This window comes from Pipistrellus hanaki (assembly GCF_964339955.1).
Source record: "Pipistrellus hanaki genome assembly, chromosome: 20".
In the NCBI taxonomy this organism is placed as follows: domain Eukaryota; kingdom Metazoa; phylum Chordata; class Mammalia; order Chiroptera; family Vespertilionidae; genus Pipistrellus; species Pipistrellus hanaki.
This window is the reverse complement of record NC_140522.1, coordinates 12821136-12843642: the sequence shown is the minus strand read 5'-3', so window position 1 is coordinate 12843642 and position 22507 is coordinate 12821136. Positions and strand designations below refer to the sequence as shown.

The window sequence follows — 22507 nt, the reverse complement described above, 5'->3', positions numbered from 1 at the left end:
CGATGATTCTCTCTCATCGATGTTTCTAACTCTCTATCCCTCTCTCTTCCTCTCTGTAAAAAATCAATAAAATATATTAAAAAAAAAAACACAAAAAAACCCTACCCTGTTTGGCTCAGTGGTTAGAGCGTTGGCCTGAAGGATCCCGGGTTTAATTCCCGTCAGGGGCCCATCCCTAGTAGGGGGTGTGCAGGAGGCAGCTGATAGATGTTTCTCCCTCATCCATGTTTCTATTTCTCTATCCTTCTCCCTTCCTCTTTGCAAAAAATCAATAAAATACATTAAAAATAAATAAAAAAGACCTCTCTCGACAAGGGATATATCAATAGTACAGGCCGTTCTCGCTGTTTCGGCAGAGAAATGAAGGGCGGCCGGGAAGACGGCGCTCAGATTCAGTTCCTGAGTCCTGGCACCTTAGGGCCCGGTAACTTGCTTGCTTTCTGTTAAACAGGAATCATTTCCATAACAGTAATTCCAAGAGGGTTCCTTGGAATAAGAAAAAAGCGATTTAATTTTTTTACTTGGTTTTCTCCGAAGTCATTTCCTGGTGAGGCTTTGTGTCGGAGCCGGAGGGAGCGTGAGCGCTGGGTGTGCCGGCTCCCACTCCGCCTGACGGAGGCACCGGGGCTGGGCTCGCTGCTCGCTGAGCTCCGGAGGCAAAACCAACGGGGCGAGGCCTTCTGCCCGCCCGGCTTCTGCCCGGAAACACTGGTTTCCTTCCTGTCACCCTGGTCTGTCCCGGGCCCTCCCTCACGCCGGGAAGGAGCGGACCGTCTGTGGGGGAGGTCACTGCGGAGAACGGAGGACGGACGGACGGACGGACGGACGGACGGACGGACATGAGCAGCGCTCTGGGGGGCGGACACCACGGCCCACTGCTCCCCAGGACGCCCAGCTCCTCCAGCCGCTCACCACCGCTCCTGGCCCGGCCGCGCCACCACCCACAGTGCCGCAGGGAGAGGCCCTGGGTGCTAACAGCCTTCCAGGGGCGCTGAGGCCTCGGATTTAAACAAAAGGGAGTTTCGCTGGGAGCTCCATCCTGCACTTCCCACTGGGCAGCCCAGGCCGGCAGCCCCCCAGCAGCTTCTGCTCCTCCTCTACCCCCTGGACTCCTCCTTCCTCTGTAAAGACTGTGGCCCCTTTTCCATTTCACTCTTCCTGCTCCCCCCCTGTGGTCTCCCATGGGGACCTGTCTCTCCCCCCCCCCCCCGCATTCCCTCTTCCCTTAGCCCCCCGCAGGGTGCAGAGTCCCTCCCCTTGGGGCCACCTCTTTCTCTTAAAACCAGGTTCCCAGGCAGAAAGGCAGCGTCCTGTGTGCGTGGTTCAGGCAGAAAACGGAGTGCGAGTCTCCGGTTCTGGAAGGGGAGGCCGGGGCCGGGAGGCTGGGCTGGGAGGGGGTGACACCGGGGAGGCGGCGGCCGCCTGGCTGAGTGCGGGAGGGGCCGCGGGAGGGCCCGGCCGGCCAGGCCTGTGGGGGGTGAGGCACAGGTCTGTCCTGGGAAAGCTGCCTGAGACCTCAAACAGTGTGCTGCAAGGAGTTCCGGGGCGCGGACTGGCCCCGCTCTTAGACATGGTCCGGGCAAGGGATGTGGATGGGGCGGGGGGGGGGGGGGGACTGCAGCACTGAGCCAGACACACACCTGCCAGGTTCCAGGAGCCAGTGGGGACCCCTGAAACGCTGATGAGAGCATCCCAAGAGCCAGTGTCACGTGCCCCCAGGCCAGGCTCCGGGTGCCAGGGAGAGGAGCCGGTCCTATTCCCCAGCCTCTGCTGCCCCCACCCTCGCCCCCTTCCCCGGGGCCCTGGAACGGCTAGGAACCTGGACAGGACGTGGAGGCTGAGAAACAGAGCAGCGGCCTCCCTTTCGGCCGCAGCCTCAGCGGAGCCGGGAGGAGGCCACGGTCAGGCTAAGGCTCAGGCAGGACTGGAACCTGCCCCGGGGTTCGGGGTTCCGGCCGCTGAGCTGAAACTGTGAATCCGGGAGCCACAGAGGGAGTGGCAGGCCGGGCTCACCCAGCACTCTGCGAAGGGCAGGGGAGAAACATCCACGGTCTGACCCCAAGCTGAGTCCGTCCAGCACAACGGAGGGAAGGCGTGTTCTGTCAGATGCCCGTTAGCCTGGCAGGGGTTCGAGGTGTCCCCGCTGCGGTCACCAGCAGGGCCTGCCTGGCGCGGGCCTGCCCCGGGGAGGCTGCTAGGGGCCCGCGCCCTGGCTGCGGCCCTGGCAGGCCTGAGGGCACGGCCAGTTGGCGCTGCTCCCTGTGTTCTGGGCACCGGCCCAAGGCCTTCGGCTCCCGGCAAGCAGAGCAGGCCGTCCTCTGGGCAAGGACACGGCTCCCGGCAAAGCCCCGAGGGGAGGCTGAGCGGCCGTCCCAGGGTGCCCGGCGCGGCCCTGCGTCGCTGAACCCCATGAGGTCAGCGCCCGCCGCCACGCAGGCTATTCTGGGAGGTGAGCCTGCCCCGGGGACGACGGCTTCTCCAGGGGGGAGCCACACCGGCGCTTCTGCCGGCCTCTCTCAGCCGCCGGGGACCGAGGGCCTGGACCCGGCGCCCAGAGCCCTCACCTCCAGGAAGCCAGGAGCTCAGCCTTCCCTGACCCTCCGGGTCCTAATGGCAGAGGCCAAAACACCAGCCAGTCCACGCCCAGCGCCCTCGCGGGGCCCCTGGCCTGTCCGGCCTCGCTGGGCTGGTGTGGGACCAGGGCGTGCTTTTCTGGTACGAATGGCGATGAGCAGGGAGTCCCCCTCCTGCCTTTGGATGCTGATGCCGGAGTCCAGGTGCCGTCCGGCAGCTCGGAGGGAGGACCCCGAGGAAAACCACTGATGGGCCAGTCCTGCCACCGTCCTCTCGGCAAGGGGTCCCACGTGTCCTTCCCGCTGGAGCTGCTGTCTTCAGGTTTTCCTTTGCTCGTGGCTGAGATTCCCCATGACCACGGCCCAGCTCCGGAGGCGGAGCTCTGGTCTGGTCTCCTCCTCCTCCTGTCTTCTCGGCTCCTCCGTGTCCTCCAGGGACCAGTCACCGGCCAGGGGGCGGCACAGGCGGCTGGAGCGGCTCTCCCGGCCCCAGGGCCTGTCTCCTGGGCGGATTTCCTGTCCGGGGGTGACAGGGAACGGACACCATTCTAGGAAATACGGTTCTTAACCTGCTCCACCGTAGCCTGTGCGGGGACCTGGACCGTCTCCTGAGCCCGTGGCCGCACCGGCCGGCTCCACAGAAGGGCCGGGAGGGCCTGGCCAGCACCGTGGCCATTTCCTCTGATCACAGCTCCCCCAAAATGCCAGGGGCCGGGCCGCAGCTCCGCCGGCTCTTCGCGTCGCCGAGGAGCACTGGGAGGTCAGTGGCCAGGACAGGATGGCCGCCTGCCCGCTGTGAGCGAGGGCCAGCGGGAGCTGGGTCCCACCTGCTTCTCCCGCCACCGCCAGCGCTGCTCTGTGCTCCGCTCCCCCGGCCTGGCTGCCCGCTGGCTCCCGTTTGGCTCTTACGGACTCACAGAAACACGTTCCCTTTAGACATGGTGCTTCTGGAATGCCTGGCCCGGGCGGACAGACCGCACGCAGCCTCGCCACTGGCTCCGGTCAGCGCTGCACGGGCTCGTTCAGTCCGAGCAGCCCGGACGGCGGCTAACGTTAGCCGGCACCTGCCAGGCAGCCCTGTCTGAGCCCCGCAGGCTGCCAGCGAGGGGGGCTGGGCCGGGGACAGTGTGGGGTCTGGTCCCTTCAGTCACCATGAGTGATGGGGGGACGGGGAGGGCCTCGCTGAGGGAGGCCAGGGTCACTAACGTCTCCCAGGAAGTTAAAAGGGGGCGGAGCTCGCTGAGCCCGGCTGGGCTCCTCCTCCACGTCTGCCCGCAGCTCCCCGCGCCTCAGGGCGCCGTTTCTGTCCTGGGCCCTGTTCCTCCATTTCCACCCGAGGCTCCCACACCATCACCACCCCCTGCCCCCCGCCCCCGGCCGGGGTTCAGCAGTGATGGCTGCACTGCTGAGGGGTCCCGAGGCCGGGGACCGTGCGAAGAGCTTCACGGGGACCAGCACTCTCCCTCCCCACGCAGAGGGAGGCTGGCTCCCACGTCTCAGGGGCTCCGCATGGCGTGGTCCACCTTCCCGCAGCCAGAGGCTTGGCTGAAGGGGGGTGACGCTGGGAGCTCTGGCTCAGGCGACCGGGAACACAGGGTCATCCTACCAGCTGAGCCCCTCACGGCTCTGGGGGGCTGGGGAGTGGAGGCAGGCTCAGCACCCCCCCAGGGACCATTATAACCCCGACCACTGAGACTAGGAAACGGAGAAAGCTGGCCCTGCTCTCGGAAGAGCCAGAAAAAGGGGCAAACTGAGGCTACGGTCTCATCCTGCAGGCAGTCACCGGCGGCAGAAGCCAGGAGGCAGCGGGGTGCTATCACTGCCCCAGACCCCTGAGCCAGCTTTAGCCCCAGCATGAAGGGCCCTTGGCAGAAGGGTGAGGACAGCAGAAGGGTGAAGACACAGTTCCTTAAAATGAGAAGAATCTCTCTACATAAAAGCCTAAAAACCAAGGAACTGGTCAACAGGTTGCCATGACGCGCACTGACCACCAGGGGTCAGATGCTCAATGCAGGAGCTGAAGCTGCTGGTGGTCAGTGTGCTCCCACAGCCAACCTCCCGCAGTCCTCCCGCCAGCCGGCTGTCTGTCCTCCCCTACCCCCGCCCCCATCAGCCCCGATGGCCAGCCAGGCCGAGGGACCCCGCCGTGCACGAATTCATGCACCAGGCCTCTAGTCAATTAATCAATCCCAATCTTCTGGGAACTGAAACAGAATTTAAGGGAAAGGAAGGGGCACCACTTTGGGAAATGTGAAACCCTTAACAGATGTGGGGATATTGGAGTGAAATAAAACCAGCCAGCCCTAGCCAGTTTGGCCACGTGGATAGAGCGTCGGCATGCCAACCAAAGGGTCCCAGGTTCGATTCTGGTTTAGGGTGCATACCTTGGTTGTAGGCTCTTCCCTGGCCCGGCCCTGGTCAGGGCTCATGCAGGAGGCAACCAATCTATATGCTTCTCTCACATACATGCCTCTATCTTTCCCTCTCTCTACCAGTCTCCGTAAAAATCAATGGGAAAGTAACTGTAGGTGAGTATTAAGAATACATTTATATATATATATATATATATAAAAAAAGCCAGCCCAAAAGGTTGAAGATAAACCATTCCAGATACTCAGACCTCCACAGTGCACAGCTGGTGCACACCGTGGCCGGCGGGGGTTGGTTGGAGTGCTGCCCGTACACCGAAGGGTCGCATCTGGTTGGGGAGCGGGGAGCGCCGCCCTCAAACCCCCCCCCCCCCCTCTGCTGCAGCCTCCGCGGCCCTGGGAAGCTGCAGGAGCGGCTATTTTCTTTTAAAAAAAATACTCTTACTGATTTCAGAGAGGAAGGGGGTGGGAGAAACATCAATGATGAGAATCATTGATCAGCTGCCTCCTGCACGCCCCACACTGGGGATCGAACTGTGACCTCCTGGTTCGTAGGCTGACGATCAACCGCCGAGCCGTGCCGACTGGGCAGACTTCGAAGTTTTTTAAGGCGTCAAGTTTTAACGTGTGAACACTGGAACATGATGTGGCAGCTCCACATTTAGAAGCAAAGAGAAACGGGAATCCCTCGGAAATCAGTTTTGAGGACGGAACCCTTTAAGCCAGTGTTTCCCAGAGTGTGGCACGCGTCCCCCCAGGGGTACGGGAAGAGTCTGGTGTGGGTACGCGTTGCGCCAGAATTGGTCGGGATATGCACTGCACCGTGCTTAGCTGCGCCTAATTCTACGTTCTCATGAGGACGAGGGGTGCTCAGCGTTACGAAAATTATAGAAGGGGGACACACATGTCAAGTTTGGGAAACACTGGTTGAAGCGACCACTCCCCCCCGAAGGCTGTCTAATCGGGTGCTGTGAGGGCAATTGCTTCTCTGGCTGATAAGAAGGGCAAAGGATACAGAAGATTCGGGATCAGGGAGCCCGAGAGCCTTGCTGAATGGCTGATTTGGGAGGGGGTCCCAGGTCAAAGGTGCTAAGGGTCCATAAGCACCGAGGACACAGAGAACGCGATAACTCCGCGGTGTTCACGCTGATTGCCGTGTTTGCATCGGAGACCGAGCGCCTCGCCTGGTGTGTATGCCTTCCTATAACTACCTGTAGCCAGACTCGGCTCCCGGAGCCCCAGGTTAGAAACGGCCGCCACCATCCTCTCTCACTAGCACACAGAGCTCAGCTCAGAGAACTCGGAACCGCTTCTGCTTCCCCGTCTGCAGCAGCATGCCCCCGTCTCCCCTGCCAACACGTCCCGGGCGGCTCTGGGTTCGAGACCATGGCTCACGCGCTGCCTCCTCAGCCTGTGACTCTGCCCTCAGGCCCACACTCCCCCTCTTCCTCCAAAAGGTCCGAAGTGCCCCGAGGCACACCAGGCTTCCATTTCTGTGCTGTCGTCAGGCACACAGTCGCAGCGTGAGGCCACCCGCGCACACATGTACAGCAGCCTCCGCAGAACCGCGTGCTGCCGTGGTGTCGCCAGCGCACCTGCCTGGCGGGCGCAGTGCTCCCCGGGCCTGGTGTCCGGAAGGGGCAGTGTGCCCGCCCCCGCACACTCGGGGGGGGGGGGGGGGGTTCCACAGACACCGCCAGCCTCCCGTCGTCTGTGGGCCAGACCTCTGGTCAGGGTGAGACCAACACACACACAGAGCATCGCAGCCATGCTCACGTCAACGGGGTGATGATCGGCCTCGGAAATGTCAGTGACGTAAGCTACCGGGGAGGCAGGAGTTTCAGTGTCTCCAGCACACGCCGAGACGCCCACGGCCAGCTGCCGCCGAAGGGAAGCTCGTTTCTGAGAACGGTTATCTGTCTCCCAGCCCTTCACCTGTCACACCCCAAAGCTGAAGGGCGACAATAACGCCAAAGGAAAACCTAGATATTATGAAATTAGTTTTTATTTTTACCTTAAAATAAATGCTTAACATTCTTCGAAACTAAGAAAGAACACTTCAGTGTGAGGTGGGAGGTTAGGCTTTCCTTCCTGGGGATCCAGGACGTCAGAACTCACGTGGCCTGGCCTCTCCCAGGACTATTCTAGACAAAACCCTGCCCGCCCGTCTCCTGTCAGTTACCCACGGCTGTGGCTGCAGGGCACCCCACCCCCACCCCCTGAACAGTGGACCTGAAAAGCTTGGAAAAATCGCTGAACATGTTCGAATCTCCGAGGGGTTCCGTCCGGCACGCCCTGGCACCCCAGCCGCGGCCTCCGCTCCGTCGGTGCCAAGCGCACCAGGCCGGTCCCTGCCGGCGGCCGGGCCTCGGCCGCGCCGGCTCACCACAGGGACGTCTTGAAGTTGAACTTCAGCTTCAGCAGGTACTTGAGGTTCACCTGAGCCGTGTCGTAGACAATGTACCTGGGGGGAGTGTCAAGGAGGCAATGGTTCCCGAGCGGAGAGCGCCCTGGTTGGCAGAGGCAGGGCGGGCCCCGGTCACCGGCTGCTCCGGGCCAGGCTCACCGGTGCAGGGAGACCAGGAGGGACGGACCCCGGAGGCCACCCCCGGGCTGCCCACGGGACTGCGTGAAGGATACTCGTTGTACAGCAGGGAGGTGTCATCCACCCCAGACGACACCCCCGTCCCGAGCGGAACCTCCACCCCATCCAGGGTGATGCTAGCGGAGGGGTCCGGGGTCGTCTTGCCCAAACCTGCGGAACAGAAGGCACGAGTGAGACCACTGGGCCGACGCCGAGAGGTGCCAGGGCGGGGAGGCCACCAGGTCAGCTCTGTGTTCACTTTAAAGACAAACTCGTCCTCCACCTTCTCCAGACAGGACCCTGCGGGCCACGACCGCGCCCCGGCACCAGCCTCGGCTCAGGGGGGTCTGACGAGAAGGTGCACGCGGCACCGCCAGCCGCACTCTGAGCACATTCCAAAGCCGTCCCTTCCCCGGGCAGCGGGCTCCGGCTCCTCGGGTGCCCCGGGAGCTGGAGCGGAGCCGGTTAACCCGCAGCCCAGGCCCCTCGCAGCTGGTGCAGACTCCCCTCGCAGCTGGTGCAGACTCCCCGCGGCGGCGAGGACCCCGGGCCGGCAGCCAGGAGCGGCTGAAATGAGGGAGCCTCCAGCTGCTCGCGCCGAGCCCAGGCCCGGCTCGGGGAGAAAGCTCCGCCTGTGCCCCGGTGACGGGCTGGAGTCGCAGCTCTGACACTCACCTTTGACGCTGTGCTTGCCCTTGGGCAGCTTGCTGACGTGCAGAGCTTGCTTCAGCTCGTACCTGTGAGAGAGGACGGCTCAGAGGGCTCTGGGGACACGGCTGCCTCGCAGACGAGGTCAGGGAGGGAGTGAGATGAACCCCGAGAACCTCGCCCATCGCCCTGCTGGGGGCTCCCACCCCCGGCTCCCGACAGGGAGGGCTCTCTGCGCGGCTCCTGCCGGCGATCCCTGCTCAGAGCCCCGTGCGCAGGCCGGTCCTGTGCGGGGCCGTGGCAGCCATGCGGGGTTTGGTCAGCCCCGTCCCAGACCACAGGTGTTCTCTGCCAGCATTAGAACTGGACTGAGCTGCCTCTGACCAGCAGTGGGGGAGGTGGGAAAGCGGGGAGCAATGGTGCCAGGGCAGGGAGGCCACTCAACCCCTTTGCTCCCAGCTCCCACCTTGGGCCAGTGAGGTCTTCCTCCACCCCCCCTCCCCCCGCTCCCAGGTCCCTGCTCACCCCGCCTTGCCCTCCTGTAATTGTGGAGGGAAAGTCCAGGTCACCCCAGCCCAGGGACTCTCTTCCCGGTGCCCACCCACCCTCCCCACCCACGGCCACCAGCCCAAGCCAGGCACACTCACATGTTCCCGAGGGCCACCTCTCCCAGGAGGATCAGGCCCACCGGGTCTCCCTGGGACGTGTGGCAGTAGTTGGCGCTCTTGGAGACCATGTCGGCGAAGTAGATCCCTTTGCCGAACATGTAGCCCGTCTGCAAGGGGGAAGGACAGCTGAGTGCCTGGCCGGGCGCAGCCAGCGGCACCACCTGTCATGGTGCCAGCGGCCGTGCCAAGCCGATGCTGCAGCACTGCTTCCTCTCGCCCACGCCCCCTGCGAGGCACCGACCCGGGTCTGCCAGGTTCCGAGCGGCTTCACCTCTGGACCCACGTCCTTTTCCTCTGAGCAGAGGGAAGACCCGCTCAGGGATGCTGTGAGCATTATGTGAGCCAATCAATGCTCCCCTAGAGCCTTACACGAGCCAATCAATGCTCCCCTAGAGCCTTACACGAGCCAATCAACGCTCCCCTAGGGCCTTACACGAGCCAATCGACGCTCCCCTAGAGCCTGGCGCATGCGCACTCCCAGTAAGTGCTGGCTATTCCTTTATTCCCTTTGCAAGTGACACAGGAGGTTCAAAAAGGTCAGGTCACGTGCCCGGCACAGCACAACCTCTCCGCCCCCCTTTTACAGCCCTGGAACGAGGCTGGGAAGACCACCGCTAAGTCCCTTCTGCCAGCAGGGGGGTGACAGAGCCACCCTGGTCTGGGCAGGCTTTCCTCTCATCCCCGAGGCAGACGGAGCGCCATGGCGGTCACCCGCTGGCAGGGGCACAGCAGGTGGGAACTCGGCGTGGCTCACGGCCAGTCTGTTCTCTGCATGCCAACACCCCAATCGGCACTCACAGCCGGGCCTGGCACCCCCACCCGCGCAGTCACCCCAGCGACAGAGCTCGGTCAGGCGGCGGCGGCGGTCCTACTCGGGGGCGGTGCTAGGGGCCGAGCCAAAGCCTCCACCTGCCCACCAGGCCCTGTCCGCTGGGCACGTGCACGTCGCCCAAGCACCGACCGAAGCTCTGTGGAGCCCGCCGCGCAGACAGCACCGCCCACCCCTCAGGCCGGCACGCACCACGGGCGCCTCAGGGGGCGCGATCCGGAGCCCCTGGGACAGGATGCCGGCGAAGTTGGTGGTTCTGGACCCGTGCCACAGCAGCCTCCGGTTGTGCAGCTGCTTGAATGGCTTGTAGCGCTGGTTTTCCCCTTCACGCTCGATCTTAAAGATCTGGTTGGAGTCGTCAGTAAAGGAGAGAGGTGAGAGAAACCATGTTACTCCGGTTAACCTGAGGCCTGACCAGATCCCCGATAACTGAGCTGGGAGCCTAACGGATCCTGAAGGAAGGAAGGTGTCCAATCAGGCCGGAGGGAGTGACCCGACCAGCCAGCGTCCCATCCAGCAGAGACAGCTGACAGCGAGTCACAGGTGTAGGAGGCAGTCATTAAAGTAAAATCCTCCCCTGAGGACATTTCCCCATTGATGTTTAGACAGAGTGGGAGGGAGGAGGGGAGGAGGGGAGAGAGGGAGGAGGGGAGGAAGAAAAGAGAGAGCCACATCGACTGGTTGCCTCTCAGGTGCCCCCACTGGGGCTGGGGATCGAAACTGCAAGTGCGTGGGCTGACGCTCTAACCACAGCCAAATCGGCCAGGGCAAGGATCATTTTAGATCTGATATATTCCCTGATTCTAAAACAGAATAAACCCAACCCAAACCAGAGGCTGCTGGTTTCCAGCTCAATGAATGAAATGTCCCCTGGATTTTTTCTACCCAGGCCCAGGCTGGAAGGAGCAGGAGCTGCCGGCAGGGGGCAGACAGCCTTACCTCGAGGACTTTCAGGTCGTAGGCATTGTGTGTGGTCGCGTGAGTGTTCTTCACGTACTTCCGGATGACCTTGGCCTCCTCGGAATCCTTGTCCACCACCTAGGAGAGGGCGGCTGGGTGTCAGAGCGCACAGGTGGGAGGAACGGCACAGGCTCCGGCGCACAATCACGTGGCTGTGGCCTTCGGGAAAGCCCCGCGGCTGGGGAGGGCCCAGGCCCCACCTCCCTGGACAAGCCTCCTTTGGGCCACCAGGAAAGGAGGAACCGGGGCTCTGTCAGCAGAGCCTGCAGAGCAAGGAGCCAGCGCCCAGATCCAGTCCAGTCCTTGGAGGTAGACGAGGGCCAGGAGGGCGGCCCAAAGCCAGGACTTGCAATCCACAGCGGCAGGGATGCTGCCAGCCGCGTGGCCTGGAGTGCGGGCTCTGGAATCGGCAGGCCACGCACACCACGGCTCAGGCACCGCCCACTCCCTCCCTGTCCACGTAATCCGTGGTAAACGCGAGCGTTAGGAAAACCTGGTCCTATTCCACGTTCAGATCCAGTGTTCAGAGAACAGGAATCCTGCTCCTTCCAGCCCCTTAGCACAACCCCTTCACCCCGCACCGGCCCAGCCTCCCACCATGGAGGCGCCACACGTGACCCGGGCACCACACGTGGCCCGGGGCGCTCCCTGCTCAGACCGTCCTGGGCTCCGTCCTCAGCGAGGAGCAGGGTCTCTGTAGTGATGCAGACCCGCCCTCCCAGGCTCAGCTGTGACTGCAGGGAGGACACAGGGCTGAGCAGAGGCGCCTGGGAGACAAAACCAGCTCAAGGCCAGGGTGAGCCAGGAGCCAAGGCGAACACTCCTCTCAGGCCGGCCTCCGTGCAGAAGTCCAAGGCCTCTGGCGTCACCTGGAGGACAGGGACCAGCCTTTCTTTGTCAGGTGCCATCAGGCACGTCTACTTCTTAGACGGACACCGTAACCCATCCGGGCTCCTGCCAGTCTCCTAAAACAGCCCCGGGATGAGGAAGACCACGGCCAGGCCCTCACAGCCAGTGTCCACAGCACCCGAGGCCGTGGCGGAACCTGCCTGGCGACCAGGCGCTCCGCTGCGGGGACACGGCAGGGACACGGCCTGCGGCTCCACGGCCGGCGCCGGGACGCGGCTCCAGGCCGGGGTGTGGCCAGCGCCGTGCTCGGAGCTCTCCGGGAGACCCTGCACGTGGAGGCCTGGGGACACGCACGTGGGGTGCGCGCTGAGCATGCTTCAGAAAGGGGCCCTGCTACCTTAATGTCCGTTTTGAGCTTCTCGTAGTTGACATCGAGGGGGTCCTTGCTGCTGTCCTCAGACCCGCCCCTGAGCAGACTGTAGGCCACCTCGATGTCCAGCAGGTTGTCCAGCATCTCCACCTTGGCCTGGGGGACAGGAACCCTGAGCGAGGGCCACGTGAGGGCGACCCGCCCAGTTCTGAGACAGAAAACCTAAGGCAGGGACCGGCCGAACGCACAGGGAAGGGGGCCCGCTGACAGGGCAGCCTGTCGCCATCTGGGGCGCACAGAGTGACCCTGTGGCAGGAGGCGGGAGGCGGGAGCCGGTGGGAGGCCCGCCGTGCCAGGTGGCGTTACATGGCTGCCCGGTGAGCACGGAGGCTCCCACTGCCGCTGTCCCCCCGGACGAGGGGAAGCACATCCGCTCTGCCCGTGTCTGTCCCCTCCACCGCGGCGGAACCCACTCCACGACGACACCGAGGGGCCGCCCCAGGGCCGGCCCTGCCCTTGGGGCCACGATGCGGAGGAGCTGCGGGCAGTGGGGCCCAGCAGACCCGGGCGCTACCTGCACGCTGTCCGCGTTGCTCAGGAGCGGGGGCTTCTTCATGCCGAAGTCGTGGGGGATCAGCGTGTAGAAGCGGTTGGAGAGGTCCAGGATCTGGGAGTCGCTGCTGCCCTGGGACAAGGCCTTGGGGGAGGGACAGACGGACACGCTGAGGCAGCGCGAGGGCTGCAGCGCCTTCCTGTTGGTGCCGCACCCCCCGCAGCGGCAGGGCCCCACCCCCAAACCGCGGTGCTCAGCACGCAGCCGCTGCCCGCGGTCTCACCGGCCCGGGAGCCGGGGCGCCAGGGCCGCTGCACAGGGGGAGCCGCGTACCTAGGCGGTGGCTCATGGGAGTTGCCGTAAAATTCCTTCTGCTTTTCGGATGCTTTAAAGCTTCTCATAATGAAATAAAAGGGGAAACCCTGTGCTGTAACATTCAGTCCGGCCGCCTCCGTCCAGTGAACTTCACCTTTAAGACCGGATTTCCTCTCAGGAGGCCCAGGAGGAGGCAGGCTCAGAGGGCCAAGTCCCCGTTCTGCCTCAGAGACATCAGTGTCCATAGCGCAGAGGGAGGAGCTGGACCGCGGACACTGCCCGCTCGGCAGCAGCCGAGGTGGCCCAGGACGGCCGAGGGCAGCACGCGGCATCCTGCAGGCCGAGGCCGCAGACTGAGTCGCACAACGGGGGCGGCTGCCTTCTCTGCCGTCATTGGTGGGGACACGGTCCCCGATGGTGGGTGCCGGTGAGTGCAGCGCCTTCCTGTTGGTGCCGCACCCTCTGCAGCGGCAGGACCCCCACGTGCCTCACTGTTCCGTGCCAGGGCCTCTACTCCAGCTCCAGCCAGACAGCACCTCCCCGGCCCAGCTGCCGCTCTGCGGGCTTTTCTCCTCCCCAAGCCGCGCCTGCCCCTGCCCCTGCCCCTGCCCCTGCCCCGCACCCAAACCCGCCCCTGCACCCCCCACGTGGAACCCCCCAGGGCACGCTGGCAGGCTCTGTGGGGGGGGGGGTGTCTATGAATGAAGTGAGACAGCATTTAGCTTCCTACTCGGTAACTTCCTAGTAACTGCATAACAAACTCAGCCTAAGTCTGAAGGACACACAAAATAAAACCTGAGGTTCTTTATGTGGCAGGAGAAGGAAGTTTACTGCCTGTCTCTTCACGGAAACACTGCGAATTCACTGCGATCTCTTGGGGCAGCACTTGTCAAACTGAAAAAATCTCAGTCACCACGAACTGGGGCCAGTGCACCCACGGACCCTGATAAACGTGCTGCTGCACCGAGACCAGGGCTGGCCGGGGAGCCGCCGGCAGCCGGGACGGGGCAGGGCCGGCCCTCGCTTACCTGCTGGACCTCACTGAGGATGGAGTACGCGGCCTGGATCTGCCTTTTGCTCAGCTTCCCCAAGGGCATCTTCTGAAGGTCAATCTGAGGAGACAGGGGTCCCCTGAGAGGCGGCTCTGGGCAGCAGGTGCAGGGCGGGATGGGCAGTCACTGTCTCAGGCCTCCGGGGCCCTGAGAGAAGCACCCCGAGCTGCCCTCTCCCCGGGAGATGCAGGCCCCAGCTCCGCAGGCTGCAGTCTGACCCCCACGCAGGCTGTCAGGAGTGTCAGGGAGAACCCGGCCAGCTCTCCAGCCCCGTGTTAGACGTGAAACAGCCACGCATTTCCGAAGACGCAGCGCCTTCCCCTCACTCCGGAGCGAGGACAGGAGAGCCGAGGCCGTCCCGGAGGGAAATCGCCACAAAGTGACAGAAAGAGCCGCTCCTGGGCACACGTTCACAGCAAGCTGCCCGCATCTTCACATCAGCCACCCACGGCCAAACATTCGCGCTGACAGCACTGCTGCTGTGCGCCCCCCCCCCCCCGGGAACCACCACCAGGAGAGGGAGACACTGACACAGAGAACAGCGGATCTGCAGCCAGGAGGCCTGGTCACCAGCTACTCGCTGTGCACCCCCCTCTCAGCCTTGGGCTCCTGTCTGTAATCGGGGGCCACGTCCACTGTGAGTGATGGCCTGGACTGCTCTCCGCCCTCACACATCCGTGCGCGGGGACCCCACGCTGTACCCCGAGACACAGTCTCCGGGGCCATTCCCAACGGATCCTATTCCGGGGCCCAGACCCCCTTACCCATCTCTGCCTCCCTGGCACCTGCAGTGCCCAGGACACAGATGGAGCCAAACAAGCACCTGAGACATGGCACCACTGGGGGAATAAACAAAACAGCCACAGACGGGCCCAGTTCACCAGGCCCGGCGGGGCCAGAGTCTAACAGCCCCACGGCCATGGCAGCCACATGCCGCCGCACCCAGTGCTGCCGATCGGAGGGCGGGCGGGCTTCAGGGAGGTAAATAGTTAGAGCTAACTCCGGGAAGAAGCTGGACAATCTCCTTTGAACCACGGAGCTGTGTGTGACAAAAGGGCTGGTCTGTGGTAGGGATTACAAAGTGGTTCTGAGAGCAGCGCTAGAGGAGCTCCGGAGGACGTCCTGGCCCAGGAGCAGTTACTGTGAGGGAGCAGTGCTCCCCACGCGGTATGTGGTAATGCTTACTTTAACAAGACTGGCCTCTACTCTGCACCTCCACACACACTCAGGCCAGGAAGCACCAGGTGCCCCTCCCGGGCATAAAGCCCCAGGGCTCCCATGTTTACTGTCACCTGGTTACCTGGCCCCGCAGGAAACCCGCCAGGAAGGAGCGGGCACAACCCCCCCCCTCGCCCCCCCCGCCCCGCCCCGCCTTCCCCCGGGCAGCCTCTGCCTGTTCCCGGGCAGGGCCCAGCCCTTCAGGTGAGAATGTCTGTAAATCACAGGAAAACCAGAGTACAGGAAGCTGGGATGACATGTGGGGCAGTCCATCCGGGGCAGGAGAGAGGGGCTCAGACCCCCTCCCCGCCCCCTCACTCAGCCCAGGGCCCGGCCTCTTCCTAAAACAGCTGGAATGAATGTCATCTGTGAAGCAAGGGTCAGAAGTGCCTGCACTGTTGTCAGCGGCGGTCAGTTCTCCTGGAGTGGGCTGCGCCCTGGGCCGCCTGCTGGTTAGGCCGCAGAGAAGATGCTACAGACCCTGCCGTGGCAACAAGGGGGCACAAAGGAACCCAGGGGACACTCTCCCACACACCTCTGCCAGCACCCCGGCCTCAGCACACCTCGGCTACCTCTGGCTCCCGAACAGGCAAAGACGCAAACCCAGAAGACCTGCTGAGTGCCCACTGCCCCAGCACAGGCTCAGCCCGAACCACCGGTGCCCGCACCTCATACTCCACCATGGCCTTCTTCATGCTCTCCACGTCGAAGATCATCTTAATGAGGTTCTGCACCGGCTTGGGCAGCTTGGACTTGGTCCCGGGGTTTACTGTCAGTTTCTTCACCGCCTCCTCATCCTTTGGGGGAAAGGCATGGTACGGAGGAAAACAAAGTCAGTAAACAACCCAGTGGCAGTGGTACTCGGGCTGCAGGTAGAGCACCCAGGATGGAGTGCCACCAGCAAAAGTGAGAGTTTGCAGAGGATCAGACACTCCCCGGCACCCCCAAGTCCTCCGTACCACCCCACCTGCTCACTGCAGCTGCACTGCCACCACTCACCCCCTCATCCCTCCCCCCCTCTCCTGCTCCTTGTCTCCTGCCCTCCGGCTGCTGGTGTCCTGCACGGAGTTTGTTCAGTGCCCACTCATGCCCAACCCAGAAGTGCTTGGCAGCGAGGAGGGCAAACCTGGGTCGAGGGAACAGTGGACAGTTCCTCCCTTTCTCTTGCACCGCCTCGTCCCCAGGCCAGCCCCATGAAGGACGCAGCCTATAAGCCCTCCCCACAGTCCCAAAGCCTCAAGCCAGGCAGCCCGACGGTGTTCAATGCACCCAACTTAGCCGACCCACCCCCAACCCTCACCCTCCTGATAAACTGAGAGCAGGAGGCTCCCCCCACTGCCCGGCAGCCCAGGCCACGCCAAGAGACGCTGCACCGGAGGCCTCAGCGTCTCTCTGAGCCCGCGGGGCAGGCCATGCTGCCCACCAGTGTCCGCAGAAGCCTGTGCTTCGAGGGGAGGGAGCTGGCACTGGCGCTGCTCCTGGGGCCGCGGGGCTGCCCGGTGCAGAGGCCTGTGCTGTGCTCATAGCCATTGTTGTGAATTTTTTTGGGACGTACCTACTCTTACCACGGAAACACTCAGCTTCTGGCTCTAACCTCACTGAGGAGCAAACTCTTAACAGGTCAAAAAGCCTTATTTAAATGCATACTCTGGCCCTAGCTGGTTTGGCTCAGTGGATAGAACATCGGCCTGTGGACTGAAGGGTGCCAGGTTCGATTCTAGTCAAGGGCATGTGACTGGGTTGCAGGCCAATCCCGGTAGAGGTTATGCAGGAGGCAGCCAATCAGTGATTTTATGTCATCATTGATGTTTCTCTCTCTCCCCTCCCCCTTCCTTGCTGAAATCAATAAAAATATATTAAAAATAAATAAATACACACACACACACACACACACACTCTGCAACTCAGGAACTCCACCCCTGTGGTAATAATCAGAGGTAGTTATATTTATGTTTATCAGCAGTTATAACAAATACCTGTGACTAATCTAAACCCGTATCAGGGGAGGCACATTATATTGTTTGGTAAATTGTGAATTATGGCCGTCCACAGGATGGACTTTTCTAGAGCCTTAAGAATTGACTCTCTAGATCAGTTCAATACAGAAGCCACTGGTTTTAAAATTCGGCCAGTCTAAACTGAGATGTACAGTAAGCGTTACAAATACACCAGATTTCAAAGAAAAGAAGTGAAAACCTCTCCACCTCACACTCACAGTGCTGACCACATTCATGAGGGTACTGGATTTTACTGAATGCGTTTTCCTGGTCTGTTATGACGATCATGTGGCTTTTAACCTTTATTCCATCCATGTTATATTACACTTATTTTCGTATGGTGAACCAACCTTGGATAAATGCCTCCTGTGCTGCTAGATGCTAGTGTTTTGTGGAGGGTTTTGCATCTAAACTCAGTGAATTGGTCTGTTTTCCTATGATGTCTTATCTGGCTTTGGTCTCGGCTGCACTGGCTCCTGTAATGAGCTGGGAGTGTTCCCTCCCATTCTGGTTTTTGGAAGAGTTTGGAAGGACTTGTGCTCTTTTTTTTTTTTTTTTTTTTTAATATATTTTATTAATTTTTTACAGAGAGGAAGAGAGAGGGATAGAGAGTTAGAAACATCGATGAGAGAGAATCATCGATCAGCTGCCTCCTGCACACCACACACTGGGGATGTGCCCGCAACCAAGGTACATGCCCTTGACCGGAATCGAACCTGGGACCTTCCAGACTGCAGGCCGACGCTCTATCCACTGAGCCAAACCGGTCTTGGCTTGTGCTAATTCTTTAAACATGAGTTAGCCTCACCAGGGATGCCATCTGATCCTGGAATGTCGTTAAAAGCGCAGGTAACCCTCCCTTTACAGACACTGGGTGGTGTGAGAGGCCCGGGGTTACCTGGCCGTAGTCGATCTCCAGGGGGTAGAACTTCTTGGGGTACTTTGTGAAGTTCTCCGAGTGCCAGGCGTTCCCCGTTTTCTCTTCGTACAACTTCATGAAGTGCTCCACGGCGTCCTCCTTGGACGGCATCTTCTCCAGTTTGTTACTGCCGATGACCGTGCCCACGCGGCCCCAGGACCGGAAGATCCAGTACCTGTGAGCGGCAGGGAGAGGAGGGGCAGTTACCGATCTGTGGGTCCGAGGGTCCCATTTCCGGAGGGGAGGGTCCCTCCCGGACAGGCCACTGGGTGAGAACTCACATGCCTAAACGACGAGGGACCGCGGAACGAAGGGAACAGACATTACAATGAAGAACATTTGTTTTACTTTTATTGAACTGACAGTTATAAAAACTGTCAAGTAATTAAATAATGGCCTTTCAAATTGCCTATACAAAGTGCCCAAAGAAATGCAGCAAGTACCCTTTAGAAGTCATGTATTTCAAGACAATACAACGAACCCTCAAGATAGCACGGACTGGTGGTTCAACTCAGAAGCTGAGGTGCGAGGAAATGGCAGGTGTGGGGCAGTGGCACACAGGTCAGCACCTTCAGACACAGGCTACCATCATTTCCATCTAAATTCAGGGCTCACATCCTGGGTACTCTCTAGCTTCTATGCTGCTTAGCTTTGGCTAAGTTAAATTTTCTTAGTGGAAGTAGTGGATAAGTTAAATCTTACATCACTGTAGGTATAAATATAAAACTTCTATTTTAAGGTAAAGCCAGAGTTCAAATGCTTGGGCAGTGTGGCTCAGTGGTTGAACCAGGAGGTCACGGTTCGATTCCTGGTCAGGGCACATTCCTGGATTGCAGACTCCATCCCCAGTGTGGGGCGTGCAGGAGGCAGCTGATTAATGATTCTCTCTCATCATTGATGTTTCTCTCTCCCTCTCCCTTCGTCTCCGAAATCAATAAAAATACATTTTTTTAAAAGAAAAAATTTGGGCCGAGACCGGTTTGGCTCAATGGATAGAGCGTCGGCTTGGGGACCGAATGGTCCTGGGTTCGGTTCCGGTCAAGGGCATGTACCTTGGTTGTGGGCATATCCCCAGTAGGGGGTGTGCAAGAGGCAGCTGATCGATGACTCTCTCTCATCGATGTTTCTAACTCTCTATCTCTCTCCCTTCCTCTCTGTACAAAATCAATAAAATATACATTTAAAAAAAAAAAAAAAAAAAAAAAAAAAAAGAAAAAATTTGGGGCTTCGTGCCGTTTTCTTGGACTGTTGCCCCAAAGCATATAAATCTATTCTATTAAGTTCTTTGGCCTGGAAATGTTTGGAAGATACCACGCTGACCTATCCTGAAACATTTTCTGACCCTAATAGCCCACACAACCCTTTCACTCGAAAACCCAACAAACCCAGGCCCCCGGAAAACGCACACATCCCCAGCCCCATCAGGACTTCTCGCTGGCGGGAGAGAACGTTATTCTCATGGCCTGTCACTTAACAGACCGTGTCTGTGTTTCCGCAAACACCCAATCCTTCTGCAGTACACTATACATCTAGCTTTCTGAAGGTGTAATTTTACAAGAAACCGTTTTTTTTTTTTTGTTTGTTTGTTTGTTTTAAATATATTTTATTGATTTTTTACAGATAAGAAGAGAGTGTTAGAAACATCGATGAGAGAGAATCATCGAACAGCTGCCTCTTGCACACCCCCCACTGGAGACTTAAGAAACCGTTTTTGAGTTCCAAATCTCTGACCACAGTAGGTAATGAACAGACAGTTGCGGTATATTTTTTTTAGACATGTTTAGTAGCCAAACAAATACTTTGTATTCTTTATGGTCACCTCTGACACCCCTTTTTAAATGAAACATTTGTGGAAGGTAAAGAGGCAGGAAGACATGAACCCTCAGAGGAGGCTGGCAGGTTTACCAGTGCCGGGGGTCTGCCTGTCCACTAGGAAACCTCTGGACCTCCTGGAGTCACAATGGTAAGTGGTTTCCATGTGCTAAGAGTTTAACATATAAAAGTAATTTTTAAAAAGTATTTTCACCATTAGAATGAGTTCCACCCCGGCACAGCCCACTCACCCCTCGCTGTAATAGGGACACTAGCCAATGGTTAGACAGTCCAGCCCCTCAGCACTGGCCCTTGCCTAGTTCTATCAAATTTTATTTTTATTTTTTAAAAATATACTTTATTGATTTTTTTTACAGAGAGGTATAGTTAGAAACACCGATGAGAGAGAAACATCAATCAGCTGCCTCCTGCACAACTCCTACTGGAAATGTGCCCGAAACCAAGGTACATATCCTTGACCGGAATCGAACCCAGGACCTTTCAGTCCGCAGGCTGATGCTCTATCCACTGAGCGAAACCGGTTTCAGCTCGTTCTATCAGGTTTTAAAAATAACAACAAAAAAGGCAAATCCGCCAAAAATGGTTTGGCTCAGTGGATAGAGCGTCAGCCTGCAGACTGAAAGGTCCCGGGTTCGATTCCAGTCAAGGGTATGTACCTTGGTTGCGGGCACATCCCCTGTAGGGGGTGTGCAAGAGGCAGCTGGTTGATGATTCTCTCAAATTGATGTTTTTAACTCTCTAGCCTCCTCTCTTCCTCTCTCTAAAAAAATAAATAAATAAAAATCAATAATATATATAAACATTGATATATATATTATATATATATTTTTTAAAAAAGGCAAACCCAAGCCTCTTCAGTAACTAGAGTCTGAAGAATATTTGAAAGTTCAGTTCTTGCCAAACTTGACTTGCTCCAGAAGTGGAGAAACGTGAGGGAGTGAGAAACTCTAGACCACGTGTGTCAAACACAAGGCCTGCGGGCCAAATCCAGCCTGCCAGGCCTTGCAATGTGGCCCGCACCACGCTGTCATCACTGCACTCCGCTGTCAGTTTATGACATTGTCAGTTTATGACTGTTCAGTAAACCATTCGGCCCGCGATTTAGGCTGGATTTTAGATTTTGGCCCCTTCTCTGATTGAGTTCGACACCCCTACTCTAGACTCTCCACGGGGACGTAAGGAGAGCTGCGGGTTACGTGACGCCCTAGGAGACGGCCCGCTGGACCCCGGAGAGCCGGCTGTCGGGAGACGGCCCGCTGGACCCCGGAGAGCCGGCTGTCGGAGACGGCCCGCTGGACCCCGGAGAGCCGGCTGTCGGGAGACGGCCCGCTGGACCCCGGAGAGCCGGCTGTCGGGAGGTGGCACCCTCCTCCCCCCAAAGCCTCATTCCGCCCGGGCTCGCTGTGAGGGGCGGGCGGCACAGCCGGGCGGCCCCCTCCGGGAGCACAGCTCCCCGCACGCCCGCCCCAGCACACCTGCTTCCTTTGTCGTCTTCCAGGAGCTGCAGCTTGTAGTAGGAGTTGGTTCCTTTAACGATGTCCACCAGGCCCAGCGTGGCACTGAAGACCTTCCCGCCTTTCTCCAGGACGTGCGCGGAGCGCTCCAGGCCTGTCAGGGAGGCAGGGCTCCATGGCTCCTCCTCCGGGAGGGGCCAGGTGCCAGGGGGAGGGGTCTGCGGGCGAGTCCACGCCTGCTGGACACCCGCACCCACCGCTGGGGCCTCCCCCTGTGCTCTCAGGACAGCCGTGGCGGGAGCCCCAGGGCGCAGGCGCCCGTCCTGCTCCCATCATCCCTGCCTGCTCACCAGAATCAGGATCAACAGCAGCTCCTCCTTTGAGAGTTAATTTCACTGTCTTTTCAGACTTGTTTCCTGGGAAGGGAGAGAGGAATGTGAACATTAAATCAAAACTAAATGGAAGGGGAAGCGAGACAAGCGGGCCATTTCCACGTGTATCCGATGCCCAGAGACCCGTTTCAGGGCACAGCAGGCAGGGGACGGACAGCGCCAGGACCGAGCCGCCGGCGGCACGGCTCTGCCCCCGATGGCAGCGCAGGCCTCACCTTCCTCTTTGACGGGGGCCTGGCTCTTTTTGGAGCCGGCAGCCGCCGACTTCCCTTTTGGGGCCTCGACTTGGACCGGCTCCGGCTCCTCCTTCACCGCGGCCCCCCAGGGCGACAGGAGGTGGGCGGAGACCAGCTCCTGGAAGCTCTTGGCTGAGGCAGCAATGTCCTGGAGGAAATCCTCGGACACCACTCGAACGTTGCCCTCTTTGACTTCCTCCATCTTCTTACTCATCTTCTCCACCTCCTCTGTCCAAACCAGGCGGGAAAGAGAAGGAAAAACAAGTTTAAAGCGAACGTCAAGTCTCAGGCTACTGGTCACACCCCCAAGCTCCATCACCCACAGCTTCCCTTCCCTCCAGCCTCGTGCTCCTGGGCCATCTCCCAGCGGCCTGTGCCAGCGCCACCCCCTCTCCGGCACCCCGAGCCAGCCGCCTTCTCGCCGCTGTCCCCAGGATGAGAAGTTAACCACGCCCACAGAACGAGGCTGGGAGCCAGTGTGTTTGGAAAACGCTGCATGCTGCTTCTCCGGTCTCGGAGATATGACAATGGTCGTCGGTATAATAATGCTGCAAGGAAACCTTTACCGCTGTCTAGCTGCATTTCCCAAAGGTGCTTAAGCTGCAAACGTTTGCCTTGGCAGCAAACCTGTGACCCCGTTGCAGAGCCAGGTGGTGAGGAGGAACAGCAGCCTCCGTCTTTGGTGGGT

The 22507-nt window shown here is 59.8% G+C and overlaps 1 protein-coding gene across 1 annotated transcript in view; it reads right to left on the bottom strand.

Moving 5' to 3' along the window:
- Positions 1-6929: 6929 nt before the first annotated feature.
- PARP1 (poly(ADP-ribose) polymerase 1) overlaps positions 6930-22507 on the bottom strand; it is a 42058-nt gene continuing 26480 nt past the window's right edge. The window contains exons 10-23 of the mRNA XM_084868856.1: positions 21799-22047; positions 21542-21607; positions 21213-21345; positions 17884-18079; positions 15657-15785; positions 13747-13830; positions 12425-12547; positions 11878-12006; positions 10611-10709; positions 9864-10016; positions 8822-8949; positions 8202-8263; positions 7583-7697; positions 6930-7406 (exon numbers count right to left, since the gene is read on the bottom strand). Coding sequence (XP_084724982.1) covers positions 7325-7406; positions 7583-7697; positions 8202-8263; positions 8822-8949; positions 9864-10016; positions 10611-10709; positions 11878-12006; positions 12425-12547; positions 13747-13830; positions 15657-15785; positions 17884-18079; positions 21213-21345; positions 21542-21607; positions 21799-22047 — 1748 coding nt within the window. The 3' untranslated portion in view covers positions 6930-7324. The remainder of the gene's footprint in view (positions 7407-7582; positions 7698-8201; positions 8264-8821; positions 8950-9863; positions 10017-10610; positions 10710-11877; positions 12007-12424; positions 12548-13746; positions 13831-15656; positions 15786-17883; positions 18080-21212; positions 21346-21541; positions 21608-21798; positions 22048-22507) is intronic.